This window comes from Eucyclogobius newberryi, unplaced genomic scaffold (assembly GCF_026437365.1).
Source record: "Eucyclogobius newberryi isolate DKJ021-1_F unplaced genomic scaffold, fEucNew1.0.hap1 SCAF_22, whole genome shotgun sequence".
Taxonomy (NCBI): Eukaryota; Metazoa; Chordata; class Actinopteri; order Gobiiformes; family Gobiidae; genus Eucyclogobius; species Eucyclogobius newberryi.
Genome location: NW_027315857.1, coordinates 19,721,091 through 19,737,688, shown reverse-complemented (window position 1 = coordinate 19,737,688; position 16,598 = coordinate 19,721,091). Strand labels below are relative to the sequence as shown.

The 16,598-nt window shown below is 41.8% G+C and overlaps 1 protein-coding gene across 1 annotated transcript; it reads right to left on the bottom strand.

The window, feature by feature from the left end:
- Nucleotides 1-1,633: 1,633 nt before the first annotated feature.
- On the bottom strand, nt 1,634-15,294 carry LOC140371515 (uncharacterized). The gene is made up of 13 exons (XM_072458685.1): nt 14,945-15,294; nt 13,860-14,024; nt 12,969-13,030; nt 9,787-9,889; nt 9,424-9,509; nt 9,086-9,186; nt 7,743-7,813; nt 7,065-7,172; nt 6,920-6,990; nt 6,266-6,383; nt 5,393-5,557; nt 5,206-5,298; nt 1,634-4,383 (listed from the first exon to the last, which is right to left on the bottom strand). Exons 1-13 carry the CDS (start codon nt 15,209-15,211, stop codon nt 1,636-1,638), a joined length of 4,158 nt encoding a protein of 1,385 aa, XP_072314786.1. The 5' UTR covers nt 15,212-15,294; the 3' UTR covers nt 1,634-1,635.
- Between the last annotated feature and the right edge of the window lie 1,304 nt (nt 15,295-16,598).

Below are 16,598 nucleotides of genomic sequence, written 5' to 3'. Positions count from 1 at the left end.
CTTAAATAATTAAATTGAATTATTTGCCATATTGTGCAGCACATTTGTGAAGGTCATCCAGCGCTATTTGTCAAGAAATATGCAAAGGATAAATAAGATAAATGAATCACAAATGTTGAATTTTGTATGTGTGATGGAAACTACAAATGTTTGCATTATGTGGGGACTTGGAATGATTGGTTTATTAAATGTAAAATAAAAAAACATCTGTTATCTTTGTTCAGTTTACAAACACATTATGGAATAGCTCCTATGAAAGTATTCTACCAGGGAAATATTTACTGTAATGAAAAGGATGGATGTTGCTATTATGTTATACGAATAGTATAAATATTCAGCATCATCTCTCATTGGTCCATTTTCAGTCTGGATTGACCTGAATTTCAGATGCAAGTTGAAGTATCTCAAAACAATGTATGAAAACGTTGCCGTTATTTATGTGACATTTCTTCTGAATACTATTGTATTGTCTATAAAGTCTAAAACCTGCAAAACTATGTTCAGAAATGCATGTGGTTCTTGTTTGTTCTTTAAAATGTGAACTTTAAACAGAACCCAAAATACATAAACCACAATGCTTGTATTAAAAAATGCAAATATATTTCCCCCCAAATTGTTAATTTTTCCTTCAAGTGCGTCGTTAGACCATTAGGGGGCGCCATTGCCTTGACTCCTATATAATAACCAGTATCATTTGGCCCAATGTGAATAAACCATAGACTAAGTAAACTAGACCGTGATGCTACTCCAAACAAGTCACTTTTACATACTTGTTACTTTATTAATTCATGTACAGAATATATTCAAACATTAATTCCATAAATACAGATAAAATACATATATACCAGTATAATTTCTGAACATCTCGGCAACAGCTCGATTAGAGACAATCGTTTGTCTAAAACCTTCATAAAACAAACATGATTTTACATACAATATATTTATTTTTTTACATATATAAGTACATACGTATTAAAAATGGATACACACACCAGCCAAATGTCCCGGGGCGTTTGGCAGTATACAATGTGCTCATTTCAAAGTACTTTTCAGTGTATATCCTTAGTTTAAAAGATGCACTACTTAACTTTTCTGGTATCGTCCGGCATCTTCTCATCTCCATGGAAACGTTATCAATTTGAACAGCATTAAGTTCTTTTTCAAATCAAAACAGTTGAATAAATACTAGATTCATTCCAGTTTAAGCCGGAGATGCACCAGCCTCCAGAAAAGTTACACCTTTCACCTTTCACACATCATTTTTGTGCAGAAAGCGGATTTAGCGTTTGTTGCGCTCGCTCCAGAACGTCACTCGTTTCTCCGTTGCCATGGTTACTGTCTGTCTGAACACTTTTGGAGATAATTTAGATAAAATAGTGACTCTTTAACCACCATTTATAAAGCGGTGCCGGTGCGGTTAGAAATTCAGTGCATGCAAATATAAATACAAACATAGTCGTATTTATTATAGTCCTCCCATAATAAAACCGACAAGGCAAAACAGGTTACTGCATTTCAACTGTGCCGTTATTTTCACCCATTAATTTAGCGAAAACTCAATTTATTTGTGACTTGAGAGACAAATGATGAACCATATGGACCGAAAAATATATGAAACTTTGTGTAAATGCTTCGTTATCTCCAGGTGGGCCTAGAACTGTCCTTTGACGACGTTATAGATTTATCTGAGAAGGTTTCGCTGCTGTTCCTCCTGCGGCCGCCGGGGGGAGCGCTGAGCAGCGGCGAACAGGGCGGCGCTTTGACACTTTTTGAACTCGAGTCTGGACTTTTAGGCGAGCCAGACGCGACTCGTAATGATGAATGAAGCGACGACGATGGCGAGGAAGTTTTGGACGGTTTTGGAGATGCATTTTCAGGTAAATTTGAATTATTTGGCGATTTTGTCGACGAAAAGCTGGTTAATGTTGAACGAAGCGCGGACGTAGATGATGATTTTACAGTTTTTTCAGATGAATTCAAGTTAGAATTTGGCGCGTTTGATGGAAATGGAGTCGACATTTTTGGAGAGTTTGTCAATTTTGTTGAATTTTCCAAACAATACGAGTCCGTGTTATTATTTAGCAAAATTTGAGGGGGCAAATCTGTCGGCAAAGACGTTTCTGGAGATGAAGTTTGATGAGGTATATCCAGATTATTGTTCGTTACGTTTAGCGATTCATTTGTAGAAGAAACCTGATTTGAATTGGTTGTAAATTGGGATTTCTGATTTGACAAATTGGATGGAGAACCAACAATACTTTTTGATACATTTTCTGACAAATTTATATGAAACGTCGATACATTTTTGGGTGATTTGTTGCCTAAATCTGCCGAACGATTTGCTGTATCCGAGTTATTATTTGTTAAATCCGGGCGAGGCTTTGGAGAAGTTTTTTCCTGTGCCAGATTTTTGCTTTTTAAATTTGCTGAATCACGCTGATCTTTTGACGACAATGACGAAATTTTAGACGTAGAATTGATCAACGGATTGATTGTAGATTTTGGGGACGATACATTGGACGAAGACGACATTTTGTGGATTTTATCATTTAATTTCGAGTCACAAGATAATTTGGGAGAGGATATTTTCAAAACCGACATCTTAGACGGCAAATTGACACAACTTTGCATAGAAGACACATTTTGCCTCAGTGTTGAACTTTGACGTGGCGATTTTTCAGACATTTTGGGTGAAACTTTAGGCGATGAATTTGCCGAACTTTGCGACGAAGCTACATTACCGTTTGTCGAGCTCTTGGCTAAACCTGTATTCGTCCTCCTGAAAGAACTGGACGCCGTATTCCTGGCGAATCCCGGCGTGGTTCTGTGAATGGGCGTCACCGGAGCGCTCAGAACGCCTCTCTCCTCCTTCTGACTTATCGACCGTAACGTGGATCGACACATCTTCTCGTCTTGCTGCTGCTTTTGCTTTTCCTGCGTCGGCTTTTTCGCTTTCCTGTTCGAATCGAGCTCGTGGTCCGCTTTGTTGAAGCTGGATCTCCGGGACGAGGGGGCGGTGGACGGTCGCTCTGCCCGACGAGAAGCGCTCCGGCTGGGCGCGGACAGAGACGACGACGCCCCCTTCTGGTTTCCCGGAGGTCTGTCTGGAGCTTTGGCTGAATTCGGGCGTGAAATCGGGACGACTCGGCGAACGTTGTGGCTTTCTGTTGCCGTTAGAGTTCGAATAGTTTTATTTCCAGGTGAGATTTTGGGGCTGGGGGGCTTTTTTGCCAACTGCTCCGTCTTGGCATTGGGCGACGATTTTGTATTTGGACTAGTTTTTGAATTTCTAACCTTCGCCAAGACGTCCTCCCCATTTTGCTTATTCCTAACCTCATGTTTTAGCCCAATACTTTGACCCTTTAGATTGACGATTGAATCTTGTAGCGTTTCCGTGACGTTTTCATCCATGTCTTGCAAAACGTCTTCCTTCTTTAACGAATTGCATTGACTTTCTTGTATTCCGTTGGTTGAAAGTGCACTTACCTCCATTTCAAACCCAATAATCTCATCTACTATCCCCCGATTGGTCGATTCCACTCCCTCTCCTTCGTTATGATTGGTCAAAGCCGCTCTAACGCCAATCTCAACGTCCGTTTCGGCTTCGACTGTCGCGATATCGACCAAGCACGTCGAAGGCATCGGCTGGCTGCTTATAGGCACTGGGTTTTGATTGGCTGATTGCTGGTTCGAGGCGTTGCGATTGGCCGAATTTGTCTCCGTAATAGTCTGAGTGTCGTTTTCCACCTCGCAAACGCCGGTAACGCACCAAACGATGACGGTATCGCTCGTTTCCTCTTTAGTTTTGACCACGATTTCCACTTTTTCATTCGATCTCGCCGTTGTCCGTTCATCGACGTCTGTTATCTCCACGTCGTTGTGCGTTTTGCTCCTCGTCGGCGTGCTTACCTTGTCAAAAGCTTTCAATTCGGGGACCAACGAGCATTTTTCGACGACTACCGACATGTTAGTAGCGTCGCAACTCGATTTCTTATCCATTTTGAGTCCGTCGTTGCTTGCGGTTTGGTCACCGCGCGATTCTTTTCCGTTGTTGTTGAGATCAGAGGTAGGATTTTCGGTCTTTGCTTGTTTCGCGCTGTCCCTGAGGTATTCCGTCGTCATATTTACTGCGTGTTGTGGCATTTTGCGGTCATCTGAAGCAGAACCATCCTTTCTCTCCGCGCGCTTTACTTCAGACGCCCTGACATCCGCCTCGGTCGAGCTCCTCATTCGCCGAAAGCTGCCGGAGCGCCGCAGGAGAGGAGAGCGCGGGTGCGATTTGGGCATCAGGAGCTCCATCAGCAAGCCGGCCTCGTCGTTGCGAGACGGGGCCGAGTTCACGTCCAGTTCGCTGCCGCTGCGGAGCCCGAACGCGCTAGCAAGCTGGAAACGAAAGAAAGGGACGGTTAGACTCGGCGGTTAGAGGTCAGCGGTTCGAATCCCGCTGTGACCACTTCTTTAACAGTGCCTTGCTTTAGGTAGAGAGATACTTTATTAATCCCTCTGAGGAGAAATGTCCAGTAGAAAAGCAGAATCAAGTCAAGACTCACACATCTACAGTGTAAGTAAGAGTAATTGGTGGTAGTTGATTAGCGGATTCACTCCCGTCAGTCTACCCCAGGGCAGCTGTGGCTACAGAAGGAGCTTAAAGGCGTGGCACCAGACTTTTATAGCCTCATAAACGTGAAAATATGACCTAGTTAATACTCTTTGCACCAGTCTACATGTACTGATGACTTATCTAATGTATTCCTAGCATCCCAGTCATTCACTGTGATGAGTTGAGATGAGACTTTTCACAATTATGCTACAACCATGCTAAAGCTAACTAACATTAGCATGAACACAATGCACTTCCTGCTTCTCGGAGATTAAAAGGCTTTATTATTAGACACAGACAGAGCGTTTCACAAGAGCTGCTTTTACGATCTGTACTGAGGCTAAATAGATTTTACTTTATAACTACCTCCTGTCTAAACGTGTAAATGATCCCTGCTGCTGTCTTGGCCAATACTACCTTTTTTTACCTACTTTCCTGGTTAATTAAAGGTTAAGATTTAGGCTTTATTGACAGAAAAGTATTGTGAAATGGAGGAGGACATGCAGTAAATAGTTGGAGTCAGGAATCGAACCCACGACACTGACACTTGAATTCATATTACCCACAGCATTTGGTCCATTATTTGTATATTGAGAAACACTGACCTGATCTCCTGCAGCCCACGAGTGTCTCTTCTGCTCCTCAAGCTCCTGAAGTCTGCGTCGCCGAGCCTCTTTCCTCTCGCGCTCTGCATTGTCCTTAACGCGCGACAAAAACGTATATATATATATGGAATAAATCTGACAAGTATTCCCTCACGTTACGCTCAAGTGACTTTGTGTTCCTCTGTACCTTGACGGCGGCGGTGAACTTGAGGCAGAAGGAGGTGAAGATGCTGAAACAGTCGTCGAGCTTGAACGTCTCCTTGTCCTCGCAGAAGAAGTCGAGAAGCTCCTCGGACTCCGCTTTCAGCTGCTGCCGAGAGTGGCGCAGGGCGGACAGGGCGGACGTGGCGCTCTGAAATCACACAATACACCATTTTAGATCAACGGACCTTTCAGACGGTAGTGAGGCGGCCCCAAATAAATTGTATGTTTGCTGTAACCCGGCCCAACATTTTTCAAGTGGGTCGGTTGATAGTTAAAAAAAAAATTTTGAAGGCAAAAAAAAATATCCAAACATCGCTATTTTTTATCCTGCCAGTGACCCGCAGTGACCCGCAGTGACCCACAGTGACCCACAGTGACCCACAGTGACCGCCTTCAACAGTCAGTGAGACGTTCTCCTTCGTGTTAAGTTTCATTTTTGACGGTTTTCGCGACATTTTCGGCTTTAAAATATTTCTAGCGAGTTCCAGAGATACAAAATTCAACACGGCGCTTTTTTGAAAAGTTGGTGAGTCGGCGAGATATAAGACAAATAAAAAAAATTGCATCATTTTGACAAATTTCAGATTTTTTTTTTTCAGTCGGCTAGGTTTTTACCGGGTCGGTCGGGTTACGGCAAACAGACATATTTTTTTGCTCTGCCTGATTACACTTCTTTTTTCCTCTAGGAATAGGGTGAGAATGCCACATCAAAATAACACAAGATCTAATTTTCCTGAAACCAATGTGCGCTCTTTTAATGACAAAAGAATTTATCCTATAAAAGGAAAAACATGAATACAAAATGTGTCGTGACCAAACTGCTTGTGAATGTGGTTTATGTCTTTGTGGTTTTCACCTGCAGGAAAGAGTGGAGCTGCTGCAGTAGATCTGTGTCTCTCTGGACGCTCTCCTCGATGGAGCGAGTCCGAGACGTGACACGCTGCAGGTCTGAATCCAACGTCTCCAACGAGATCCTTCAAAATAAAAGCAGTGTGTGAAAAAACTGTTAAAATACTGAAATACAAGCTTTTTTTGGGTGTAAAAGTGTATTATTATCCAATGCTTAAAGAACGAACATACCATATTTTCAGCACTTTAAGGCGCACTTAAAAGCCTTTAATTTTCTCAAAAAACGACAGTGCGCCTTTTTCCAACAATAAAAGCACAAATAAAAATCTTGAAATGCCACTATGAAGAGCTCTGCAGTTTCATCCAGGAAGTCAATCAACTTCATTCTATTCTTAAGCTGTTTTAGATAAATATTGCGAGTTACAATGAACAAAAAGTAAAATGATTAACGTATTTTATTCTTTAATACAGAATAATAAAACGTTCTAGTCCGCCACCTGCTCGTCCTCAAGAAGTTACTACTTGGCCTAGAATGTTCCACAGTATGGCATTAAACGCATCTATTTCCATCAAGACCACTTTGCATGTTTTTAAGCACATTCTTTATAAAAATACCTGTAAATGAATATATTTACAGTCTTCCTCTCTCATGTGGTTTTACCTGGATGCAGCCTGGACATGAGTCAACCTGAGAGGAAACTCCAGCAGCTTCTCATCCTTCTTTTGAGCTTCCTAAAATACATAATAATAATAAGTGTTTTTGTCTTATAGAAGTGAAAGAGCAAACTTCTTTTGAGAACACTCACCAGAGCAACAAAGTGCAGAAGATTCATGCCCGGTTTGTTGGCTTTGGTTTCAGCCAAAGACGGTAAAGACGAGAGTTTGAAGCCCACTGCATTTCCAGAATAACCTCCCTGTAAAACACTGCAGCATTAGACATGGACCGGCCTCCTGCTGGTGCCCAGAGTCAGGACTAAACATGGACCGGCCTCCTGCTGGTGCCCAGAGTCAGGACTAAACATGGACCGGCCTCCTGCTGGTGCCCAGAGTCAGGACTAAACATGGACCGGCCTCCTGCTGGTGCCCAGAGTCAGGACTAAACATGGACTGGCCTCCTGCTGGTGCCAGAGTCAGGACTAAACATGGGCCGGCCTCCTGCTGGTGCCAGAGTCAGGACTAAACATTGTATTTTTTATAGTTGTAAAGCACTCAGAGTTACATTTTGTATGAATGGTGCTATAAAAATAATTGTTGATTGCAATGCCCGTCGAAAAAATGCAATTAGATCTTTTTCTGAAATCATTCAGCCCCATCGTTAATGCCACAAAAATAGTTTCCTCTCCAGCCCCAAGTCCCCATTAGTGACGGCTCATTAAGTTTTTATTGGGTTGCTCCACACAGTGTAATTTACAGTCTTAAAAGCCCTTATGGCCGTGTGACTCCATGATGGATCCTCTCCTGGTTCTTGTCTGTGTTGGACTCACAGCGTTTAAGAGGTTTCCCGCCTGCAGCACCAGATGGAGGACAGCGTGGAGCTCCGCACAGCACATCAACTCTGCAGCACAACAACAAGAGCACAGACACGGGGTTAGGAGGGAAACGTGCTAAGCATCATGCACAAGCAAGAATTCAGCAGTCTACGAGGTCCAGAGCCAGGACAAAACCAGGACAAAACCAGGATTAAACCAGGATTAAACCAGGATTAAGCATGACTAAAACCAAGAGTAAAAAACCAAGGAATAAATAAAGTAAAAATCAAGACTAAATGAGGAATAAATTGAGAATAAAACCAAAACTAAATCCAGAGAAAATAAAGACTAAACCATGATTAAAACTAAAACTAAACCAAGACTAAACAGAGTAAACCAAGAGTAAACCGAGACTACATTCGAGGAGTGAAACACACCATCAACACAGAGTTGGGTGACACTGACAAACAGAAAAGATTCCCACGCACTGCCTCTCTCGCAAATTGTGACTTTATTTAGATGCCAAGTATTCATCAGACAAATGGAGGCGGAGCTCCAGGGGGCCATATTAAACAGGATGTGAACGGGAATGAACAGTGCACAAAATATGTACAAATCATTCAAGAAAAATATCAACTTATTTACAGTGTGTGCGGGAATCTTTTCTATTTGTGAACTTCAAGGTGCTCCCTCTCCTCCAATGCACTCGTCTCAAAGAAAGTGATGTGCCAAGTTCTTTATTTAAATTAGTTGGGCGACATTGACTGAAATAAATATCATGATCCCAATGTTAATATTCAGACGATATTGTGGCAATCCATCAACAAATTTGCTAAAACATAAGCTCAAATAAAGGACTCAAATTAACCAGAAAAGTGCAGAAAACACTGAAATACATCATGTTTAAAAAAAAATAAATCTGGCATTTTTGTTTCCCCCTTATAAAATGCCGTCGTTTACATGGATCTGAAAACCCAGAGCAAATCAGGTTCATTAAAACGATCACAGGTTTATAAATACAGCGGGTGTAAAGAGCGCTGTAGAGGCGTGACACGAGGCACATCCAAGCCCCACATTCTGGTGCATTTATGCGACGCTGTTGCTACATCAGCTGGAGGTAGAACATAGAGACCAGAGACACCACATAGAGACGTAATCGTTAAGTGTAATTGTAATTTTGCTACTTTAATCTGAAAGCCTGTTTTATTGATTATTACTAACAGAGAATAATCAATCCTGCAGCTTAATTTAAACAATTTGCTCTTGAGAAATGGCTCTTTTGTGACGTCGTGCGAATGCAAACTATTGATCAGCAGAGTTATAAGTGTTCGCATTACATTTTTCTGTGGTTTAGTTACCTTTAACGGCAGAGCGTAGTGTCCTAATGTTCTGTTTCATGGACTCACAGTCGGATGGAAACTCCACCTTCAGCAGCATCGACTCAATGCGAACAATATAACTACAAAACACACGAGAAAGACCATTTTAAAACATGCTTAACAATGAAATTATTGTTGGAATTCCACAAAAAATGTAGAAAAAGATTCAGTCATAGTCATCTGGACTCTGGAGGTTTTCGACTCTCAACATCGAGCGGCACTGACAACAACTGAATCTTTTTCTACAATGTTTGTGGAATTCCAACAACAGACAGGCTCAATGCCGCAGTGTGGAACATTCTCTTCCCGTGTCTCACCTGGGCAGCTGGATCAACAGGTAAACAAAGGAATCAGCCAGCGAGAGTTTAGACACGTCTCCTCTGAACGCCTGCAACTTCTTCACCTTTATAAGAAACAGACGGTAAGCCATGAAACAGAGAGTAAGCCAAGAAACAGAGTAAGCCAAGAAACAGAGTAAACCAAGAAAAATACAGTAAACCAAGAAACAGACAGTAAGGCAAGAAACAGATAGTAAGCCAAGAAACAAGACAGTGATCCAAGAAACGGACAGTGAGCCAATAAACAGAGAGTAAGCCAATAAACAGAGAGTAAGCCAAGAAGCAGACAGTAAGCCAATGTCAAACACATTTAGGAAATAGTCATGATTCTGCATGAAATACCTCATCAGACTCTGGCAGGAGTTTGAGCAGCTCTCTCAAAGACTCTGGTCCATAAAGTTCACCGTTTCCACAACGGATGTCCTCCACGATCGACTGATTCGACCTGGAACAAAAAGTAAGAATAAAATAAAATAATTATAGTTGCCAAATCAGCTTCTTGATACACGCAGGTTGCTTCTTTTCCATTTTTTGTGCAGCTTGGGTGCTTGATTCTCTCTGTAAATTTATCAAATTATGACTAAATATGACAAAAAATGATGGTATAGATCAATGACATCATAACAACTACTACTATTTAAAGTTCAGGTAAAGCCTGTGAATTTGCTTTTGAACTGCCAGATTGTCAAGGTAAAGACCTGGTTTATGGTTAATATTTCTGTTATCACTGGACCAAATGAAACTAAATCTGGCATAAAGTTCAACATCTTCTTTGTCGACACAAATAAACTAAGATAAATATATATCTTTCTCTAAAGCTTCAAAATGTGGTGGCATTTTTCAGTCACAAAGCCTTGTTTGTTGAAATGACTAAATAATAAAATGGGAGACCAAAAGCATTACTGTGGAGTACATAATAAACATGGATAAAGTGCGTTGCCAAGAGACACAACACTATGTTTTTAAAATTCCAACACTGTGACGATCCACATCTGCCCTTTGTTTGTCAATGTAACAAAAAGACATGATAAAATGTTTACTTTTTATGTCCTGTTTTCTGAGTGACACTGACAATCCAGATTCATTTCCAGGTGAATAGAGGTTTGATTTGGTAACGGTCTCGTGGCCCGTCCCTGAGGCCCTCATGTGCCACTATTTTCAGAGTCAACACGACACAAGCACAACCTGTCACTAAATCTCACCGTGGTTCTGATGAGGACAAACAACATTTACAACAACAACAAATGTATATGTTTTGTGCATTTCAAATATAACAGTAAAGAAGGCGTTGTGTCATCTGCATCTTTTATTACTACTTTGACTTTGACTGAAGTACTCCTGCCTCACAGTTAGGAGGTCCAGGGTTCTATTCTTTGGTCTTGTTCAGGGATGACAGTCCAGGGCTGTGCCTGAATCACATTTGAATCAAATCCAGGTTCAGTTGTTTCAAACTGTCAACAATCAGTTTAGGCCAAACGTCTGTCAGTGAAAACATGTGGTTTGGCATAAATTATATGTAAAAGAAACATTTTGTGAAATTGCACAGATTTTAAAAAATCTAAATAATAAAAAATTAAATATTTCAGATCAATGAGGGAACGAAAAACCTTATTATTAATTGTTTTTCATATTGCCCAGCCCTTAGACACATACAAACATTACACGGTGCAGTCTGTTAGAGTACACACAGGCTGGACAATAATCTAGAGACAACCCAGGGGTGGGATCCAAGGTCCAAAATTCTGCATTATTCCTTAAGTAATTTCCTGCAGTTTAAAAATACCAGTTTGTGAAAAGCGTGTCTGATTGTGACAAACTGGCCAAGCGGAGCACTGAGCAGAACAAGTCTGGTGAAGATAATAAAACACAAGTGAAGTTGATGAAGTTAGCCTTGATGACAGCTTCACAGAGAAGAGCTGTGACCTCTGGAGAGAGACTAAATATGGATCACTCAACACATTCAGAATTAAATACAGATATATACAGTTATAACATGGTTTAGTCAAGTTAAGTGTTTGACCATACACTGAAGACCCTTTATTAAAGAAACTAATAAGGACATACGATGTGTAGTCCTACTCATGAGTGAATCACCATGGTGACGTGTGCAGACGAGGTCTGTAGACAGTCACAGACCTGCATCAGCAGCAGACAGTTTACACACAACAGAGCAGTGTGACGGCGACAGGAGGCAGCACGCCAACACCAAGAACATGATCCAGCTCTGAGGATCTACTCTAAGGTCTTTCTTGTAGTATTTATGTATTTTTGAATGATGCGTGCACATTCTAAGAGCCAAATACCAGCTAGTGGAATTCAGAGTAATTTTGAGTTGAGGTCTGAACATGAATGTGCAAATTCTACAATTAAAAATAGACTTTATCAGAGTGTGGGCAAAACAAGCAGATCCTGATATATTTGTATTCTCTGACACATGGTTCACCTCCAGGATCTCAGACGCTGACATTTCATTGGACAGTTCTAATATATTCCGTTGTGGTAGACCCAGTAAAGGAGGTGGAGTAGCAATATTTATAAAATACTGTTTTACTGCATCTGTAAATACCAAAGTCTCCAAGTCATAAAGTTTTGAATACATAGATCTAGAGGTGGGTCTGGGTAAAAATAATACTGGGAAAAGACCTCCATCTGCACCTGTAGGGGGAGCTAGAGGGCTTCTTTACCTTCCTCTACGCTTTTGATAAGTCTGAGTTACTTGTTTTAGAGGACACGAACATCGACCTGTCCAAAACATCTGAAAGTCTAAAAAACTATTGTGATTATTGAGACAAACCCTGGGCAGAAGCCAAAGCAACCAAATCAGCAGCAGATTGGCAGCAGTTTTGTCATAAGCGCAATAAATATGTCTCTACTGTTCGTAAAGCTAAAACATGTTACTACGTCAATACTTTCACAGAATCACAGGGAAATCCTGCAGCATCTTGGCAAACGGTTAAATCCTTATCACAAAATTCTACCCCCTCTTTACCAAATTACATTATTAAAGATTCAATCAGCTTGACGACAAAAAAAAACATTTGTGATGCGTTTAATCAGCACTTTTATGTAAATATCTTTGATGCTGCTTTATCTGTTGCTGTAACTCCAATACATACCGGAGAACAGACCCGATGATCAAGTGTTTTCCCTTCATCGCCGCTTGCAGGTGTAACTAGTACAAGCATGCTAGCATCTACCAGTGTTCTGTAGTAATTTGGTGAAATAAGTAGCTTCTTTTACTCATTTTAGCGCTCACATAAAACATCCCGGAGCACATAGTGTTCAACTCAGCCTCACCGCAGCGCTTGTAAAAATTAATATCTGCCTTCCATATGATTTATGTGCAAATTTAACGGCATTTAAAGTCTGTTTTGAGGATTAACGGCATGAGTTAATGAGCGTTAATTAATGCCGTTCGAGAGGAGAACGAGACCGGTGGAGAAAAGCATATTACTGCCTCTTTGAACGCTTGTTTCTTTAATGTCACTATAATGTACTTTTTTCAATCTTTAACTATTCGTTACCTTTTGAATTGTTTGAGGAAAATCCCGATGTTCATGCCTCTTTTTCCATCGAGAATACACACCTGAGGAGGAGAGGGACACAGAGGGGCGGGGTTAGATTAAACAGACACTTCATTCAGCCACGCCTTCAGTAAACTTGACGCTCCAGGCTCCTCTTTCACTGGGTTCACACACAGTTTAAGCTGGACATGTTTTTATTATTATATAAAAGCTGGGGAGTCACTGCGGAGCCACATTTCTGTTCTACTCCATCTATATCTGCAGTTTAACCACAATAAAGATCAAACATATTAACTCCACATCTTGACCAATTATTGTTAAAATGACATCCAAACAATAACGATCAAAACCGGCTTCAGATTAAAGCGGGAGACAATGGATGGATAATAATCAGTGACATTTATACTTCATATCGAGGGTATTGAGGTTAATAATAAATATAATAGGTTAAAAACAATATTTAGACAATGTTATGTCAATTCAATTCAAAAGGTTTCAGCTTCCTGTTGTATGCCACATGTTGAGGACCTTTTCCCATTCAAAAGATAGAATGTTTGGTTTGAATCGCTATGGTAACCGTCTTCCTTTTTCATCATTCTGAAACTCATGGATCGAAATTTGATCAAACATGTCAAGTGTCAGACAAATGTGAAATCACTCACTTAAAGGGCAGAAATATCACTTTTTACACTTATTTGGAAGTTTACAACATAAGTGGTTTTCATTTTTAATTAATATTATTATTATTATTTATCAACAATATTCAATATTGAAATGTCTTCAGAATATATTAACATAATTCACAATATTATCAATATTTGGATAATCTGTCCACCTCTACTTCATATATTTTCAGTATTCTAACTCTCTGATATTCATAGTGAACTGTACCTCCTCTTTGGTTTCTCTGAAGGAGGTCCTGCCCCTCCCTCCTCTTGAGGGCGGGGTCTTAGCGTTTGATTTACAGTCATGACTAAACAGCTCCTCGATGGTTTGCGCGTCGATCTGGTGCTGCTCCACGGGGCCCTGAGTCCACAGGTTGGGACGCCCCTTAACCTAAAACAAACGCCAATGACAGCAAAGTAAAAGGGGTTATGGTCGCCAATTCTCACGGTATGATTCTTACTTGGTAGAATTGGTTTGTCAGCCTAAATTAAAGGTCCCATATCGTGCAAAATCGACTTTTCAGAGCTTTAAAACTTCTTACAGTGCTAGTGTTTTTTTGATTGATTCCTTATTGACTATATCCTTTCCTCGAATCTGCAAATTCGAGGAAAGAATGCGTCATAATCACGGACCTCACGTCAGTGGTGCGTCATAATCACGGACCTGCAACACCATTCCCCCTTCTCCCTCCCTCCTCTCCCTCCCTCCCTCCTCTTCCTCTCTCCTCTCCCTTCCTCCTTTCCCTTCCCTTCCTCCTCACCCTCCTCTCCCTTCCTCCTTTCCCTTCCTCCTCTCCCTCCCTCCTTTCCCTCCCTCCTCTCTTTCCCTCCCTCCTCTCTATCCCTCCCTCCTCTCTATCCCTCCCTCCTCTCTATCCCTCCTCTCCCTGCCTCCTCTCACCGGCATTAGACTTGTGTTGTAGAACTTACATTTGAATGCTGACACAGACGATGGAGCGCGGGAGCTGTACATACACAGTCTCCACGTTGAGACTACGTCACGAGGTGGGCGGGGCACACACGCTCTCGCTGAGACTACGTCACGGGTTGGGCGGGGGAGCCAGATCGCTCTTCGCAAGGGTGGGGGCGAATCTCAAACTAAGCCGTCTGCATTTCCGGTTTGTGAGAGGGGTCCAAGGTATGGGTGATATTTCAGAACTATTATGCTATGGGTGTTGCACAACCCTTATTATGATCAAATATACCCTTAGGATAGACTACGAAACGGGAAAAAAAACATGATATGGCACCTTTAAGCTCTTACCACCAGATGCGAGACCACCTTGTAAAGACGGGAAAAGTCCTCCTCACCTGATGTTCTGGGATGGTCTTCCAAAATAGTTTCCTCACGCTCTTGTTCCGCCTGAGGCCCGTGGTGGGGTCCCCCAGTCCTGGCAGCAGGGGCGGAGGGAGCAGCGGAGGTGGTGGCGGCGGAGGAGGAGGCGGGGGCGGCGCTAACATAGAAGGAGGTGGAGCTAAGGCGGCTCTGATTGCAGACGAAGCGGCGGGAGGAGGACAGGCGCCATCTTGGAACAGCCCCATGTCGCCGAAGTGCGCGAAGCTGTCCATCACAGGCATCGCAGCGGCCGATTGGATGCCGCGAGTGGGAACGGGCGGGGCTCAGGACAGGGGAGGGGCCTCATCGTCACAGTCACGAGGAGCCGGTTTAAAGGCGGAGGTGGTGGTAGTGGAAGTCGAGACGTGGCATCGGCCTGAAGTCAAAAGAGAATAATTCAATTAATGGAGATTTTAATCAACTCTAATTGTCAATGATATTTTAATAAGGACAGTGTTCAGACTTCGAAAGAGTGTTTTTGCGTTAAATGGCACTGATGAGCTCTGTCATTTTAATGTTAATGAAATCTGTACCAAAAGACAAAACCAGTTATACTTTGGTTTTGAAAAGAAAAAAATAAGAAGTTTGATCAAAATCCATATCATTCAGCCCTATCAATGTGTTAAAAGTGTTAAAAGTTGCACTGGCGAATTTTGCTGGGCATGAGTCGTGCGCCATCGCCATGGAGATGTCGTTGCTTTGCCTGGTACTATAAATGGCATTAAACATGTCCATTTAGCATTTATTTATAACATTCATACATCGAAACACATGCCGTCTTGCTGTGCGCAGGGTCGCCTCTCCGCAGATCCGACCCCTTGCTTAACTGTGTTGTTCCATGGCGACAGAGCAGTTTAATGTATTCATACGGGATGGATAGAAAAAAGCTATGATGTCGACAGTTCTAAAACAGCTGTTCTGACATGGACGTCGGAGCTCAAACCCGGTGAGCTCGATCCTCACCGTTTAATCAACACCTTTGAGTCACACTCGGCAACATCTGACACTTTACACCTCGTTCAGGCTCAATCTACAGTTTGTTTTAAATGAGAAAATAGTGAGATCATCAGATAAACTATAGAGAGAACTGCAAGTGTCATGGTGGAATATATCAAAAGTGCCTAAAGCAGCTGCTTCTTATTCTATGACTCGACAAAACATCATCAGGAGGATATATATAATGAAATATCGTATCACAGGCTTTTAGACAGGATTTGAAAACACCCCGTCCAAATCATTTAGTCCGGGCGTACGGGGGACGACTAGGCAAAAAAACGAGTAGCTTCGGCATTCTCCGGACCACGGCAGCCAATCAGAGCCAAGCACACACACTTCGACCAATCAGCGTGCGGCTTTCAAATTTTCACTTGTAAACTGTAAACTGTAATGGCGGACTATTGTCAAATGCTTCCCGGTCCAATTTAATGATAATATTCCCTTTTTTCTAAGATAAATTAATAAAATGGCCCCGTCCCTGCACTCGAAAATGCCCGTCCACATTTTAAAATACTCCGTCCAAAATACGGGAAGACGGGTCTCCATCTAAAAGCCTGTCGTGTCATGACATTTTAAGCATTAACATTAACACGAAAAAGCATTCACACTTTTTTCATATGTTAAAATGGCATG